General features: G+C 47.6%; 1 protein-coding gene across 2 annotated transcripts in view; it reads right to left on the bottom strand.

Moving 5' to 3' along the window:
* Positions 1-407: 407 nt before the first annotated feature.
* The window catches only part of IPO9 (importin 9), a 34,740-nt gene continuing 20,222 nt past the window's right edge, over positions 408-14,925 (bottom strand). For both annotated transcript variants that reach the window (XM_044005090.1, XM_044005091.1), the window contains exons 10-24: positions 14,115-14,266; positions 13,317-13,415; positions 12,399-12,505; positions 11,884-12,023; positions 10,051-10,210; positions 8,909-9,135; positions 6,618-6,766; positions 5,976-6,104; positions 4,852-5,127; positions 4,393-4,559; positions 3,733-3,866; positions 2,888-3,007; positions 2,111-2,212; positions 1,758-1,834; positions 408-1,413 (exon numbers count right to left, since the gene is read on the bottom strand). In XM_044005090.1, the coding sequence (XP_043861025.1) occupies positions 1,303-1,413; positions 1,758-1,834; positions 2,111-2,212; positions 2,888-3,007; positions 3,733-3,866; positions 4,393-4,559; positions 4,852-5,127; positions 5,976-6,104; positions 6,618-6,766; positions 8,909-9,135; positions 10,051-10,210; positions 11,884-12,023; positions 12,399-12,505; positions 13,317-13,415; positions 14,115-14,266 (2,150 nt within the window). In that variant the 3' untranslated portion in view covers positions 408-1,302. The remainder of the gene's footprint in view (positions 1,414-1,757; positions 1,835-2,110; positions 2,213-2,887; positions 3,008-3,732; positions 3,867-4,392; positions 4,560-4,851; positions 5,128-5,975; positions 6,105-6,617; positions 6,767-8,908; positions 9,136-10,050; positions 10,211-11,883; positions 12,024-12,398; positions 12,506-13,316; positions 13,416-14,114; positions 14,267-14,925) is intronic.

Genomic DNA, 14,925 nt, shown 5'->3' with positions numbered 1-14,925 from the left:
CTCTTTCTGCTTGAAGGGTGGGGGAAAAAAAGACCAAGAATTCCAATGAAATCGACTGATCTGGGTGTTCTTTCACAAACCAGGAGGGAAAAGGCAGAGAGCTGAGGGTCAGTCACTCCACCCAAGGGTTGTTAGAGTCACAGCTAAAAGTCCTTTGGGCATGAAAGTGGCAGTGAAGAGAAGACTGTGGAGTGGGGAAGGGAAGAAAGGAAGAGGGAGGGGTAGGAGTGTCCAAGTAGAGAAGCCAGTATCACCAGGTTAGGGTAGCTATCTCCTCTCCCCCACCCCAGTCCTGCACTTGTGCCCACAGGCCTGGCCTGGAATGGCCACACCCTGGGGTGGGTACCCACTGAAAAGCCTCAAGGGCTTTACATTTATAGCTCTTATCAGACCTGATTCCACCTAAATCCCTTTTTTTTTTAAATCACTTTATTTTTATTTTTCCCCCCAAAGGGATCAAAGGCAAAGAGGTGCTTGGGGAGGCACCTTATACCACATGGAATAAATTCATCTGTAAAGGTTACTGTCCTAGAAAAATACACATTGCTAATTTGTGGGCTACAACTCAACCATTTCTGAGGATGCTGAGGGTTGGGAGGGGGGAAAGGAAGAGGGAAAATGCATGTCAGACTGGCTCACATGGATGTGTGTGGGACGTAAATTAAATAGACTTTTGGGGTGGTGGGTCATCAAAAACATCCTTGGGTAGTTTTCTTAAAAATGAACCCTGGACTGCCTTCTGTCAGCTTTACTGTGTGCGTATGTGCGAGAGGGGCAGTGTCAGGGTTTCCTTGTTTCATGCAATAGAGCAAAAATGGGAGTATTATTGACTGCTGAGTTTTAGTGAAAGACAAAAGGAAGAGGAGGGTCGCTGGAGACAACCGGAAATCCCCTTGCTCTTCATCTCCAACAAGAACTTAGTGAGTTGGGTGGTATGGGGCTGGTGACCAAAATGGAATTCCTATCCAAACATGCCTGTCGTCCTATGAAAAAGTCAGGGTAGTTAGAAGATCAGTTTGTGGGACATGATTCTCCAGAGAAGGAGAAAAACAATCCATCGACACTGAAACCCCTGACTCCTCTGGCCAGTGATGTTTTAAGTCTGTCCAGCAAAGGGCTCTGGGAATCGTTCCACGTGAGTTGGAGGGTTTCTGTGCCCGAAGTGCCTCGGTCCAGTGTCTCTCTGCTGACAGCTTTGGTGAGACCAGTCTGTGCTTGAGTCAGTGTGGGGCGCCCTGGGAGGGGCCGGAGGCTGGGAGGCAGCTCCAGGATAGGAGAACAGTGTGGTGGGGCTGGCAGAGCTTAGATGCCTATGGCCTGGAGCACCCTCCTCTCATTGTCGTTAAGGTGGCCTGAGAACATCACGTAGCAGGGCTGCTGGGCAAACTGGCACAGGAAGTCAGTCAGGTAGGCCTGGGTGGGAAAAGAGCCAGAGGGGGGTCATGGAGGGAGGCTACGTAAGGCAGGGCCAACATGGTAAGGGTGGTTCTGCCAGGAGGGCAGCCAAGTGAGAAGGGCACACAGCAGGCAGTGGGGAGGGAAGGAGGGGGAGACAGGAGCTTGCTTAGGAACCTGGGGTGCTCAAACTCCAAAGGACATCAGCTTACTCAGGGCCCTCCCAAGAAGGCGGCTTCCAAGGGCAGCCTGCTTCCTCTCCAAAGCAGGCTCAAGGACTCAAGGAGTGGGATGAGCACGGCTGGGGCACAGCAGGGGATGCTGGGATCTAGGCTCACTGCTCCTCTTCTAGACAATCTCACCTGTAAGTCAACCTGATAGAGGGGGTCCTTCAGGGCATCGGGATCGTCCTCTTCATCATCTTCATAGTAATCCTCATCTGTCAGAGTCAAGGGGGAGATCAGGAAGAGAGGTGGTACAGAGACACCCCAGATCCCGGGGTTCTACTGGCACTCTAGATACTGACTGGCAGAGGTGCCTCCACAGCCCCATGGGCTCAGAACTCGACCCTCACACTCCAATTTCTTCTGGGACAAGCAGAGCTTGGTTAGATGTGGCAAGAGCACAAGGCTTTTCAGGGTCAGCCCTCTGCCCCCCAGAAAAGATGTTTTCTGATCTCTTGGTCCCTCATTTGTTCCCTTCATCAGCTGCCTACCATATTTGTTTGTGGCAAGAATGTCAGAGAGGAGCTGCCCAGCTAAGCCTTCCTCTTCCTCTTCCTCTTCTTCCTGGTCTTCCCACATATCATTAGAGTCATCTGTTGGAAGAGAAAGGCAGCTGGAGAATTTCCATCACTGGAAGTCTTGAGTAGGGTGGTCCAGAGGAAAATGTGCAGTGGGCCCTGAAACTTGGACCCTGGATCTCAGAAATCAGTTTTCTCTAAGCCTAGCCGGAAGCTCAATTTTTTGATCCCTTCCCTCATTAGGAGAAAAGGTAGGGCCTGAGGTTCCCACTCATCCCGGGACAGACATAGAAGTAGGGAAAGGTCTTAGGAAGAAAGAGCTACACCAAAAAAAGGCTGAAGGGTCTGTTTCCTGTCACCCCAAACTTTCCCAAGGCCTCGGAGTGAGTTTAAGACCACTCTCCTTCATGCCTGCCCCCTGGACTTTAGCTTCTTTGATAAACATGCTATCTGCAAGAACATTTACATGGTACTTTAAGGTACGTGAAACATTTTACAAATATCATCTCACTCGAGCCTCACCCCACCCTGTGAAGTAGGCCCTGTAACCCTCCCCATTGTGCAGATGGTGAGACCCAGGAAAATAGAGGTCAAGTGACTTGGCCAGGGTCACAGAGCCAGTAAGCATCTGAGGCCATTTCTGAACTTGGGTCTTCCCAACTCCAGGCCTGGGGCACTGCAGCCCCTCCCTAGCTGCAGTGGTAGACAAACCTAGGCAGGGTTTGACTGGGTAAGGCTCTAGCTCATCACCTTGACTCCACTCTGCGGGTGTCTGGCGAGAGGCATTTGCTTCCATGACATTGGAGAGCTCATTGATAATCAGCTTTAGGATCTTGACAAGCAAAGGAATGTTTGTCCAGCGTTCAGGATCTGGGAAAGAAGGAGAGAGATACCCTAGTGGGGTCCTTGCTGGTCTGTGAAACAACAGTCTAGACAAGACAGAAGCCTGCCACCAGGGGGCCAGGTGTGCGATTGCACACACAGTCCCCTCTTCCCGGCTGGAGGTACTCCCACAGAGCACTGGCTGTCCTACAGCCCCCCCGTGTCATCCATCGTCTCCTAGTGTCCACAGTCCAGAAGAACATCTGTGCACGTGCTGCCAGCACTGAGCTCAGGAGGAACAGTGGCTGGGTCATGTCTGTCCCCACTCCCAAACAATTGTGCAGAGGACTGGAGCTCTGGTCTCTAGCATCCAGATCTTGGGGTCATTCTGACCCCAAGGCCAAAGAGCACAAAAATGACCATTAGACCTTGGGCCTAGAGACTGATGGCATTGAAAACTTAGGCTGGAAGCAGGTTAGAATTCCACCCCCAAGTGAACATAAACAACTCCTGAAGCACACAATAGCTTCGGGCGGTTGTTGTAGGCAGGTTCCCAGGTCAAGGATGTTGCAAAGGGCAGGCAGAAAGGCTAGGGATACTGCAGAGCAGCCAACATTATCCATCCTTTTCTAGAGAGATATTATGGCCCCAAAAGGTGAAGAGACTTGCTCAAGATTATCCCCAGCATCCTGACTTTTGGTCTCCTCCACCAGTAAGGAAGGACCTGCGTTCCAGAGGGGAGCCCCTATTCAGAGAGGGGAGGTTTCACTCACTCTTGGCTGCCTTTGAACGTGTGCGGATGCCCTCATCCATGTTGAAGATCTCCTCCCCCTTCACCCTGATGTCCTGCAGTCGCTTGTCATCTGTGTTGATGCCATGTTGGAGCAGCTTGCAGAGAGCCACAGAACTGGGAGGACAGAGGAAAACTCACTCACAGTCACCTAGCCATTAGTTCTACTCCAAGGGACAAGTAGTTTCTAATTATTCCCTCTTCTGGGTCAATGAAATCCTGCACCAAGAATTTTATTGGCTCCCTTGGTCAGAGCCGAAAATGGGGTCTGGATTTCTAGAAGTTGGTCTAATGAGAACCTTTTCTTCTGAACAGAGGTGGGCAAGGGTGGACACTTAGAATGGTTGGAACAGGTGGGTAAACAATAAGGGGGAAAAAGCCTGCTGATTTGGCCAGGGGAAATCTGGTGGCAGTTAAAGGCCTCCTTAGACAGCTTCCCAAGCATAGCACAAACTAGGAATTGTCCTGAGGTATCTGAAGGTGGCAGCTGTTCAGGAGTACAGAAAAATGGGAAATAAAGAGTTGGGATGAGGGAATGCAGGAGTATTATGTCTTTGACTGGAATCGAGAGAGTTTGATTAGAAATATAGGGGTGGAGTGAAATGCTGAGAAAGAAGATGGAACACATGAGCTGGGGTCCCACCTGACTTTGCCTTCGTATTGCCCATAGAACAGGTGCTGCCGGCTTGTCCACTCAGCCATAACAAACTCTAGGGCGGGTTTGCCAGTTGGTCCTGGGAGACTACACAGAAACTCCAAGAGGGGCTCCAGCTGAGTGTGTACCAGGTGAGCAAAGACCATGATCAGAGACTAAAAGAAAACACAGGAGAAATACTTGCTTTAGGGCTTCAAAGGCACCAAGGATCAAGTCAATGAATATAAAACAGGCATTTGGAAGCAAGGGGTTCTATGGACTAAAGGTCCAATCCCCATGGCATGGGAAAAAGGAGATGTCACCATATGGGTATGGTCAGGCTGGAAGACAATGGGAAAACCCATCAACACGTGAGCTTCTACTCCTTCAAAGCCAGTGGGTGAATGGCCCATTGCTTTTCTGCCGCATCCCCAAGTTGTGTCCAGCTTAGGCCCCCACTGTCCTCACCTGCATGACACTGAGTGTTTCTGCCTGTTGCATCTTGCTGAGGATGGCACGAAGGATCTGGTCCAGATTCTCACCCAGCTCCCTCCCTGCCTTGGAAATGAGGGTAGAGACAAGGCGGCCGACGAAAGCAGCGGTAAACTCGGAGGTGCGGGGGTCAAGGAGCTGGCTCACCACTTGCATCACATACCACAGACCGTTGTGGCCCTGCTCATCATGCCACTGCGCAATTTGCTCCAAGGCCACCGACACATAGGCCCGAAGGCACTCACCACCATTCTGGGCAGAGGACAAGACACAAATGAGAAGTTAAGGAAGAGCAGGATGCTGGGAGGTCACAGGTGTGGAGGAGACTCCGCCCCCATAAACTTTGCTATCAACTTCAGGAAACACCATTATTTAGAGGCAGATGAGCTCAAAATGTGGCTGGTTAGTTCAGTAGGTCAGGGCATGATTTGAATGGGAACAAGGGCTTTTCCATCCCTTTGTGCTAAAATGTACCCGATTCCCTGAAATAACCCTTGATCACATAGGGTTAGGGGTGGGGATGGGGACAGTGGTGGAACAGAAGGCAAAAATAGGAACCGTTCGGTGGAAATTCATCATCGGTCCCAGAAAAACAATGAAGAACACATGCCCTATCAATGGCTCATATACCAGAAGCAGCAGTAACTGGAGGCTGCCATATGGCCTGAGATCCTGTGAAATAGGGTCTGCCTGTTTCCTCCCCACAGGACTTTTGCCTAGTGATTTTTAAGTTACCCAAAGTCCACTACAGCAAGTACCAATAACCCCAATGACCGCCTGTAGTACTTGACGCCTGGAAGAGATAGCAAGAAAAGACCTGAGGTATCTTACTTCCTCCTCTAGAGAGCTGTCAGACATAGCCTGCAGATCTTCATTGCAGAGATTGTCCTGAGTGTTCTTAGACACTAGTAGCTGGCAGCAGATACCCACTATCCTCAAAGGCTTTAACACCCGCAGGAGGAGAGCCAGTTGAGCCCTAGCATCTTCCATTATTGAGCAGCTCCCCTTGAAATATGACACTTTTCCGGGATTCCTGGCCATACCGAGGCTGCAGACTGGGAAGCTGCCCACCACCCCCTTTCCTACCAGCGTTCTGGTACCTGCATGGTGGCATTATCGTCTGTGTTTAGAGTACACTGTGCAACAGCGGGGAACGCCTGGCAGATGAGGAGCTGGGAGAGAGGAGGCTTTGTATTTCGAACCACTGTGGTCAGAATATCAATGGCTGTCTGGGGAGAAGAAAAGGAGGACAGTCAGGCCTACTTCTTCCTGGGAGATTTGAAGAGCGGGCTTCTTTCCAGACGGTAGTGAAGCAGAAGGCACAGAGTGGGCAGAACAACTTTGCTCTTGCAGAAAAAGCTGCATAAGATGCAGGTTTCCCCAAAGAGAAAGGACAACTAAGCAGTAGGCAGCAGGGAGGCTCCAGCCCCTCTCTATACAGACAAGCACTTTTCTAGACACGGAGATGGATGAAACAGTCTGGTGGCAAACTGAGTGACTTGACACATGGGTGGCTTTCTGTGCAATTAAATGAGGGCACCTTTGTATGATGAGAGTCTTGGAAAGCTAAGAAGTGCTGTCTACTATCGCTGTGGGGCCTGCATCAATGAAGCTGTATATTTATCCCACAAACATCTCTCGGGTTAGAAAGTCTTCTCTCTGTTGATATTTTATAGGCCAAGAGAGAGGTCAGATGTGCAGATTCTCCCTCGTACGCTCACCCTTGGTTCCTACGTACTCACCGCACATAGTCCAGCAGGGATCTTGTCAGCAGGGGCCTGCATAATGCTGACCAGAGTTGGGATCAACCTCATCTGCATGGGGCCCTGACAAGCCTCTATCTGGGCCAGTTCCTTGAAGATGTCCTGAGCCAACGAGGCAACAACAGGGTCTGAAGTGGAAAAACAACAACAACCCACTGTGTCTCCCAGGAGGCCTGGGGCTTCAGCCATGTTACGCTGGTCTCTATCCCCAAAGAGGACGCTGGATCCTACTTGATTTATTGCTACAAACCCCAACAAAAGCAAAGGAATAACTTGAAAAACATATAAGTGCTGCTCCCCACACTACGCTCTGTTTCAGAGTATAAGCCGAGTGTTCCTACTGAAATCAAATGTTACATTTTTCTACAAGGTGACCCTTAGACCTTTTTTCTTAGGAAATCCAGACTGGGTTAGTGGATGACTGGCAGGAAGAATGGCCAAAACTTGCTCTTAAAAGCAAATGCTCTCCACCAAGTTAGAGAAGAAGGTAGCCAAAGTTTCAGGCTGAAGATACCCCCCAAATGCTTATGTTTGGGGGAAAGATGTAAACACTGACCAGGGAGTAAATGAAGAACACAGAAACAACCAGGGTACTAGTCCCAGGATTAATAAGCAAAGTCTGCTGAAAGAGAAGACTTCGATGGAGCTGGATTCACCCTGGCAGAAAGGAGAGCCTCACAGAAGATACTGCAATCCATTCCTCTAAAACAAATCTGGGGGCGGCTAGGTGGCACAGTGGATAGGGCACCGGTCCTGGATTCAGGAGGATGTGAGTTCAAATCCAGCCTCAGACACTTAACACTTACTAGCTGTGTGACCCTGAGCAAGTCACTTAACCCTCATTGACATGCAAAAAACCCCAAAACAAACAAAAAACAAACCCAAATCAGAAGGCCACATTTTAAAAAAAGCTTTTCCTGAATGAGGAAAGTTCATTTTAATTGCTAATATTTACTCTGACTCTCAATCAGAAAAATGCCAGGGACATCTAGATTCTGACAGGATATTTAACAAGCCTCTAATAATGTCAACAGGGCCAAGATGCTTTATTAAGCACCTAGTATGTGCCAGGCACTATGCTAAGGGCTTTACAAATATCTCCTGTGGGGGCAGCTAGGTGGCACAGTGGATAGAGCACTGGCCCTGGAGTCAAGAGTACCTGAGTTCAAATCCGGCCTCAGACAATTGACACTTACTAGCTGTGTGACCCTGGGCAAGTCACTTAACCCCAATTGCCTCACCAAAAAACCAAACCAAAACAAAAAACCCAAAACAACAACAACAACCCCTCAAATTTCTCCTGTGATCCATACAACTTCCTTGGGAGGTAGGCACCATTACTGTCTCCACTTAACAGTTGAGGAAACTGAGGCAGGAGGAGGTGAAATTACTTTCCCAGGGTCACAGAGAGAGTAAGCATCTGAATTCACATTTGTTTTTATCTATCTATCTATCTATCTATCTATCTATCTATCTATCTATCTATCTATCTATCTATCTATCTATCTATCTATCTATCTATCTATGTGATCAGCCCAATGACTGTGCAGGTCACCCACAGCAAGAGTAATGGAGTGAGTTCTGGCCATGAACCAACAGTAGCCCTTCAGAGGATGGTGACCAAAAAGGTGAAGAGACTCAGAACCATGTGTCCCATGAGGATGTAGTAGAAAGTAGGCATTTAGCCCAGGAGTCTAAAGGAGGACATGACAGCCGACAAGGTGGCTTCTCTAGAGTTTGAGGGGGAAGAACTAGGACAAGGAGGAGACTGTGAAATGCCCTGGGCTGCACGCAAATGGGATCAGTTACCTTGTGGAGTAGTGCACACCTCCTCACTCAGTGTCCCATGAGCAGAAGCTGGGGGATACAGGCATGTGAATTGCTAAAGGCCAAGGTCAGATTTTTCTCTGAGCTCCCTGGGGCAGGACCTGGGGACATCTGGGGCATGGCTTGGTTTGAACATATTTACAGGCTCGGGACAGATGGGTTATGGCCCTCACCTCATATAGAGCGCACTGAGCCTTCAAAAGCCCAAGGGGACATAGTGCAATCTCGACCTGAGATCACTCATTCTTTTTGTGGGGTTAAGTGACTTGCCCAGGGTGTCAAGTGCCTGAGGCCAGATTTGAACCCAGGTCTTCCTGAATCCAGGGCCAGTTTTATCCACTGCGCCACCTAGCTGCCCCCACTCATTCTGAACTTTTTCTCTTTTCAAACACATCAGGTGCTCCCCAATCAACTCATCCCCATGCTTGCTGTACGAAACACACCATTGCTGTATTTGAGAAAAATGGCGATGGTGAAGGGGCAGATTTTGTTTTCCACGCTGGCTGTGAATTCCGGGTCTACTGTACATACGATGCACAGTGTCTCCATCACCAGATTGAGGACTTCGGAGCTGAACTGCGCTGCCAAGTGAATCAAGCCATCCAGGACGCTGGGCAGAAAGGGCCGCAACACGTGGGTGCTCTCGGAGACCTTCAGCTGGTCACAGTAACTAGAGAGAGGGAGGGAGGGAAGGAGGAAGGGGGAGAGAGAGAGATCAGTCAAGGTCAGCCACAAGCAGATGCAGTGAACACTTGTTACTGCAATGATTCCTCCACTCAGAGCAGTAGCTTCTAATCTTAATATCTTTTTTTTTTTTTTGGTAGGGCAATGAGGGTTAAGTGACTTGCCCAGGGTCACACAGCTAGTTAAGTGTCAAGTGTTTGAGGCTGGATTTGAACTCAGGTTCTCCTGACTCCAGGGCCGGTGCTCTATCCACTGCGCCACCTAGCTGCCCCAGCTTCTAATCTTAAGAGAGCTAGGAACTTGCCTGTGCTTTGTTTTTCCAGTGCATCTCATCCACCATGAAAACCACTGAGGTAAAACAGAGAGGGCCAAGGAAGTACCCTTTTATTCCTTGATCATTGACTCATTATTAAGAAGGAATTAGTCAGCTCAACAAACATTTCCTAAGCATGTCAGGCTGTGGGGGAGATTCCAAGGGAATGAGGGATGAAAGGAGCAGGATCTTTTAGACTCAACCATCAGAACTACCTGTTCATCCATCTAGCTAAAAGCAACTATGAACACATTCCTTTCCTACTTTACCTTGCCAGTTTTTTCTTAAGATCTTCCAGCATCTGGGGCAGCTAGGTGGCACAGTAGATAAAGCACCAGCCCTGGATTCAGGAGGACTTGAGTTCAAATTCGGCCTCAGATACTTGACACTTACTAGCTGTGTGACCCTGGGCAAGTCACTTAACCCCCATTGCTCCCCCCGCCCCAAGATCTTCCAGCATCTATAAGAGGTTGTTTCCACAGAAAACAAATCAATACACTACCTGTGATGTGGGATGCTTTGCTTCAGCACCGCCCCCCCAACTCACTCCCCATTACCTCACAGACTCCAATTTTCCAGGTCACTCACCCCCAGATGGCTCTGACGGCAGAAATCCGCACTGACGGGGGCTGGGTCTCATGCAGACCACTGACAGTTGCCTGTAGGAACTGTTGGATCAGCTCAGGGGACATGGCAACAGTGAAGCGACTTGCAGCCCAGAGAGCCCGGCCCAACAGAAAAGGAGATGCTGAGGGAGAGACAAAGGCAAAGACAGTGAGGCCTCTTACTGCAGTGAGTCTTCCTGCCGCGAGCCCAACCTGAAATCACCAAGTGTGAGGCAAACTAACCAAAAAAAGGACAAAGGATCTCAGCAGAGAGAAGGAAAGAAATCTAACCCTATACAACCCATGACAGAGAATCCCATCTCCACACCTTACTGTTTGCCATGTATATGATGGTTCATGGCTGTTCTATTTTACTAATGGAGCTCCACCTCATACTATTCTAATCAAAGTATTTACTGAGGTCAGGCAGTCAATCGGCATTGATTACACCCCGGCCATGTGCCAGGCACTGTGCTAAGTGCTGGGTATATGAAGAGGCAAGACAGTCCCTGCCCTCAAGGAGCTCACAATCTAATGAAAAGACACACAATGAGGAAAAAACAAATTTTGGAAAAGCTCTTCTTTTTCCAGGGGGAACAGATATAAGGTATAATCTTAGCACCCACCTTCTCAGATCCCTCAAGATTTTCAGGTTTCCTCATTATGAGAAAGGCTATAAGGCATGAGTTGATTTGGAAATATGTCCCAATACCTGTCTTCATCTTTCCATCTATTCTATTCATACTATTCAATCATGATTTTTGACCATCTATTGTGCAAGGTTCTGTGCTAGGAACTCTGGGAGATACAAATATATAAAAAGACGTGGCTCATGTCTTCTAGGAACTTAAAATCAACTAGGATACATATGATCTGCATACAAATAACTAGCTCACGTATTGTCCTAGATAAGTGCCATGACTGCTATAGACAAAATATTCTCTTCAGGACTGACAGAAGGGTTTCTCACCATTTCATATCTTGGGGGAGAGGTAAGGGTGAAATACAGCCTTTCACACATTATCCACCCTGGTTCACTGTCAGAAGTGTGAAGCTTGGGGAAGGTCTTAATCAGTTGAAGTTACTACAAAGACCAGGGGAAACTGGACTGAGGTTCAAAATTAGAAAAGTAACAAAGGAGCTTTGGGTCTGAATGCCAGTGAAATGTGTGGGTTGAGAACAGGATAGAAGAAAATCATCATACTCTATGGGAGGAAGAGATAGTCATATAACAGAATGGAAGCAGGGTATATATCACAGAGAAGGAATAAGGTACAGCAAAAACAATGAATCATAGAGTGTGGTTGAGAATTCATACAAACAGAGCAGGGGCTATTTTTATAGGCAAGACATTTTCATGGAGGTGAGAACTGAAAATTGTAATGACTTGGCGATAGGTTGAGAATAAAAGCTGGAAAAAAATGCAGTAGAGGGAGAATGAGCCTGACACAGACTCCCTGGGGGTGTTCTAGATCTAATCAGAAGAGGAGCAAAGATGAGGTCACTAAGTTCTGAAGGTGTAACAAGCAAAATCAAAGTCCATTCAAATGCCAAGGTCAACTGGGACCAAAAGAACATTGATGTGGCCACCTCAGTAGGAAATAAGAATAATTGGGCAGAAATTTGATTTCAGCAACATCATTCTCTTGGCAGATAAAGGCAGAGTCAAATTTTCCAAGCCAATGTTTGGGTGGCCCTGATAGCTTCAGGGTGGAAGGGTAAGAACTGCCCTAACTACTCAAAAGGAAGTACAAGGAAGTCAAAGATGGCTACTACCAAGGCCTTCCAGGAGACTGGGTGTTATGCTGGAACATACCTGAGAGATTGAGGTCTGCAAGGACGACGCTGGTTAGGAACCCATGCATGTCAAAATGGATCCTGCCATTTTTCACATTGTCAGTAATGATAGACTTTACAGAGCCCAGAGCCAGCATACAAGCTTCATGGATCTTCCACCTGCAAAGGATGATACAGTAGGGCCCCATACCTGGTTAAACGGACCAGATCACCCAAAGCCAACCACTTAAGGACTGCAGAGAGTCCAAAGAAAACTGAACTGGCTAGGGGGTCTTCCTCATCAATCTTTCCTACCCCTATCTTTAGCCAGAGGCAGGGTGAAATCTTATACCAAAATTGACTAAAGGAAAAACAATGCAAACATGCAGTAAGAGAGTTAAAAAAAAAAAGAGTAGCTTAATCCATTGGTTTGGGAAGAGTAGATTTAGAAGAGATGGACAAGAGAGCATCTCTGTGAACATGCTCTAGCCCCACTAGGTGTGGCTGCTGCCACAGTGCTCTCTCAAACCCCACCCTCTGCCGATCCTTCCTTACCAGTGCTCAGTGCCGCTGCTTTGGGTCTGTTCGGCTTCTTGCAAATGCCGAGTGGCGGCAGCAGCCAGGGCTGTTGCACTCTCATTCTGGAAATCAGTGGCCACAGCCTAGGAAGGAGGAATAGGCTCTTAACACATTTGTTTGCATGAAACCTAGTTTAATGGCTAACTGTTGGAGTCAGAATGTTATCCAGCTGAGGAAGGCCATTGGGAAGAGGAGGGAAAAGCGGTGTTACTGATCTCTCATACGGGCAGGGCAATGTCATCTTCTCTTACTTGTAAATGAGCTGGTCCCTTTGAATGCATTGGTTGACGGCAGGCCCAAACCTAGAAGGCTCTAGGTCAGACACTCGAACTTTGGGAGCCTCACACTAAACTGGGAATGAGAGCTGAGCTCCTTCTTGAGTGTGTTGTGGGATGCCACTCTTTGATGGAAGATGCCTTAAGAAAGGCTCTGTGGTGCTGAGAACTGACTGACGCCTGTCCCCTTCCCCACTCCCCAAACAGGCAGTAAGTGTCAGCACTTCCCCCTGTAGCCAGGAAAACAGGAGCAGATGTTTGGATGGTATCACTCAGCTTCCCGAGGGAGCTCTTTCCCCATGAAGTTTGCCAATGAATGATTGCTCCTATAAATACTCGCAGAAAAATGGATCAAAAAGCCCTGCTTCTGTCATAACAGCCTCTGCTCATTTGAGGCCCTCCTCTTCACCACAGTATTTTCCCATAAGGCTGAAATGCTTAATGCAGTTCACCTGTACACAGAGAAGCAGCAGCATCTTGGTTCTTACCCCTGTGATAAAGACATCTATCTAACAACAGGGCTTCAGCTGGGGTCAGGTGGAGGGAAAGACAGAGAAGCTCAGAGAGATGACATTTCATTAATGGTGGGTGGGCACCAGGTATCCCTAGAATCTTTTACCAGCAACAGGTCTTGGGCTGCGATCCTGACCGTGTAGGAAAAAGTATCATCGTCTTCATCTTCAACAAATTGCTGGGGGTTGGCTGTCCACACTTTAATCTGGAAAAAAAGAGTGAAATTTAGCTTTCTGCTGGGGTGACCTGGATCAAACGCGTTCCCTTAGTAGTAACCAGAGGAAAAGGGTGTGGAAGGGAAAAAGACCCCTTTTTCCTCATAGGGAGGCTCTAAGCCTGAAGAATTCTTTTTTGGTTGACCCCTGTCAAGGATGTTTGTCATTCAAGACTGCTGCTTTCTGGGAATTTACCAGTTTCCCAGGAAGGTAAACAGCTACCTCGACTTGCTGCTTTTTGGCAAATGCACCTCTGGAAACTACTAGTCTGATTTATCAGTTCACTGTAAACAGGCAGGGGTATACCATAATCATTGTACACCACTAGGAGATGGGTGAGGTACTTGTTTTATTCTGTGATCATCTCACTTGTTTGCAATGGTCTTCCCGATCGAGATAACAATCTCTTCTCATCATCTGGCTCCTTTGCAATATGAACAGAGGAGGGCATTTCCCCTCACCTTTTGATGCAAATGCTCTTTAAATCTGAAGAAGCTGACCAAACCACCTTAGCACAGGAACAAGACATAGTAATGGGTGTGTTTTTATTTCCTTAGGACAAATGTACTGCTTAGGACTTAGCATGAAGCTACCCTCTTGGTATCCTCTAATGCCTTAAAATCTCCTTCTCTCTCTTCCAAACCTGCTACTTCAAAAGGACACATTTGGGGGTATTTACAGACATTTACCTGCTCCTCAGTTATCTGCATGTATAAAATAATGTAATAGATCAGCTCAGGCAATGCCTTCTTCACAGTGCTTTTGAATTTGCTGTTTTCTAGCAGGGCGTGTACAAATTCAAAAATGCTGAAGACAAGATTTTCAAATCCCAGAACTTCACCTAGAGGAAGAACACAAAAGAAAAGGAATTGATGACCAAAGAGCAAAACAACAAACAAAAAAAAAATACAAGAAATATTAGAAAGTAACTCTGAAATCTTTGGAAGTCAACAAAAGTATGTTTGCTGATTTCTATTCTGTTGGGAGCAGTGATAACAAGAAGTAACATTTATATGACATTTTAGGGTTTACAAAGCTTTTTACAAATATGATCTCATTTGAGCCTCACCACAACAATCCTGGGAGGTAACTGCTGCTGTTATCTTCATTTTAAAGAGGAAACTGATCGGTGAGGTCATATGACTTGCCCAGGGTCACACGGCTAGTGTCTGAGGCAGGATTTGAACACATTATCTTCCTGGCTACCAGTTAGGAGTGCTAGCTAAGCAGCCAGACGAAAGGACCACATACAAAGGTTACAGGAGTTATACTGTGGCACAACCTATAGCCAGGAGCTCTTGCTCCCTTTGGACTGAATCGAGATGGTTTGGGGTTGTCTTTTGTATCTGTTTTTGATCCAGATACTTCCACTCAATCACAATGTATTAAATAGCTATCATGTGCAACAAACTGGGGACACAAAGATGGAAAACAGCATTGTCTTTGTCCTCCTGAGCATACAGTCAGACGGCAGACTGTAGGGCATGTATGTTTGTGGGC

The sequence above is a fragment of the Dromiciops gliroides genome, chromosome 4, assembly GCF_019393635.1.
Source record: "Dromiciops gliroides isolate mDroGli1 chromosome 4, mDroGli1.pri, whole genome shotgun sequence".
Classification (NCBI taxonomy): domain Eukaryota; kingdom Metazoa; phylum Chordata; class Mammalia; order Microbiotheria; family Microbiotheriidae; genus Dromiciops; species Dromiciops gliroides.
Note: the sequence above shows the minus strand (reverse complement) of the source record. Positions and strands in the feature narration are given on the sequence as shown.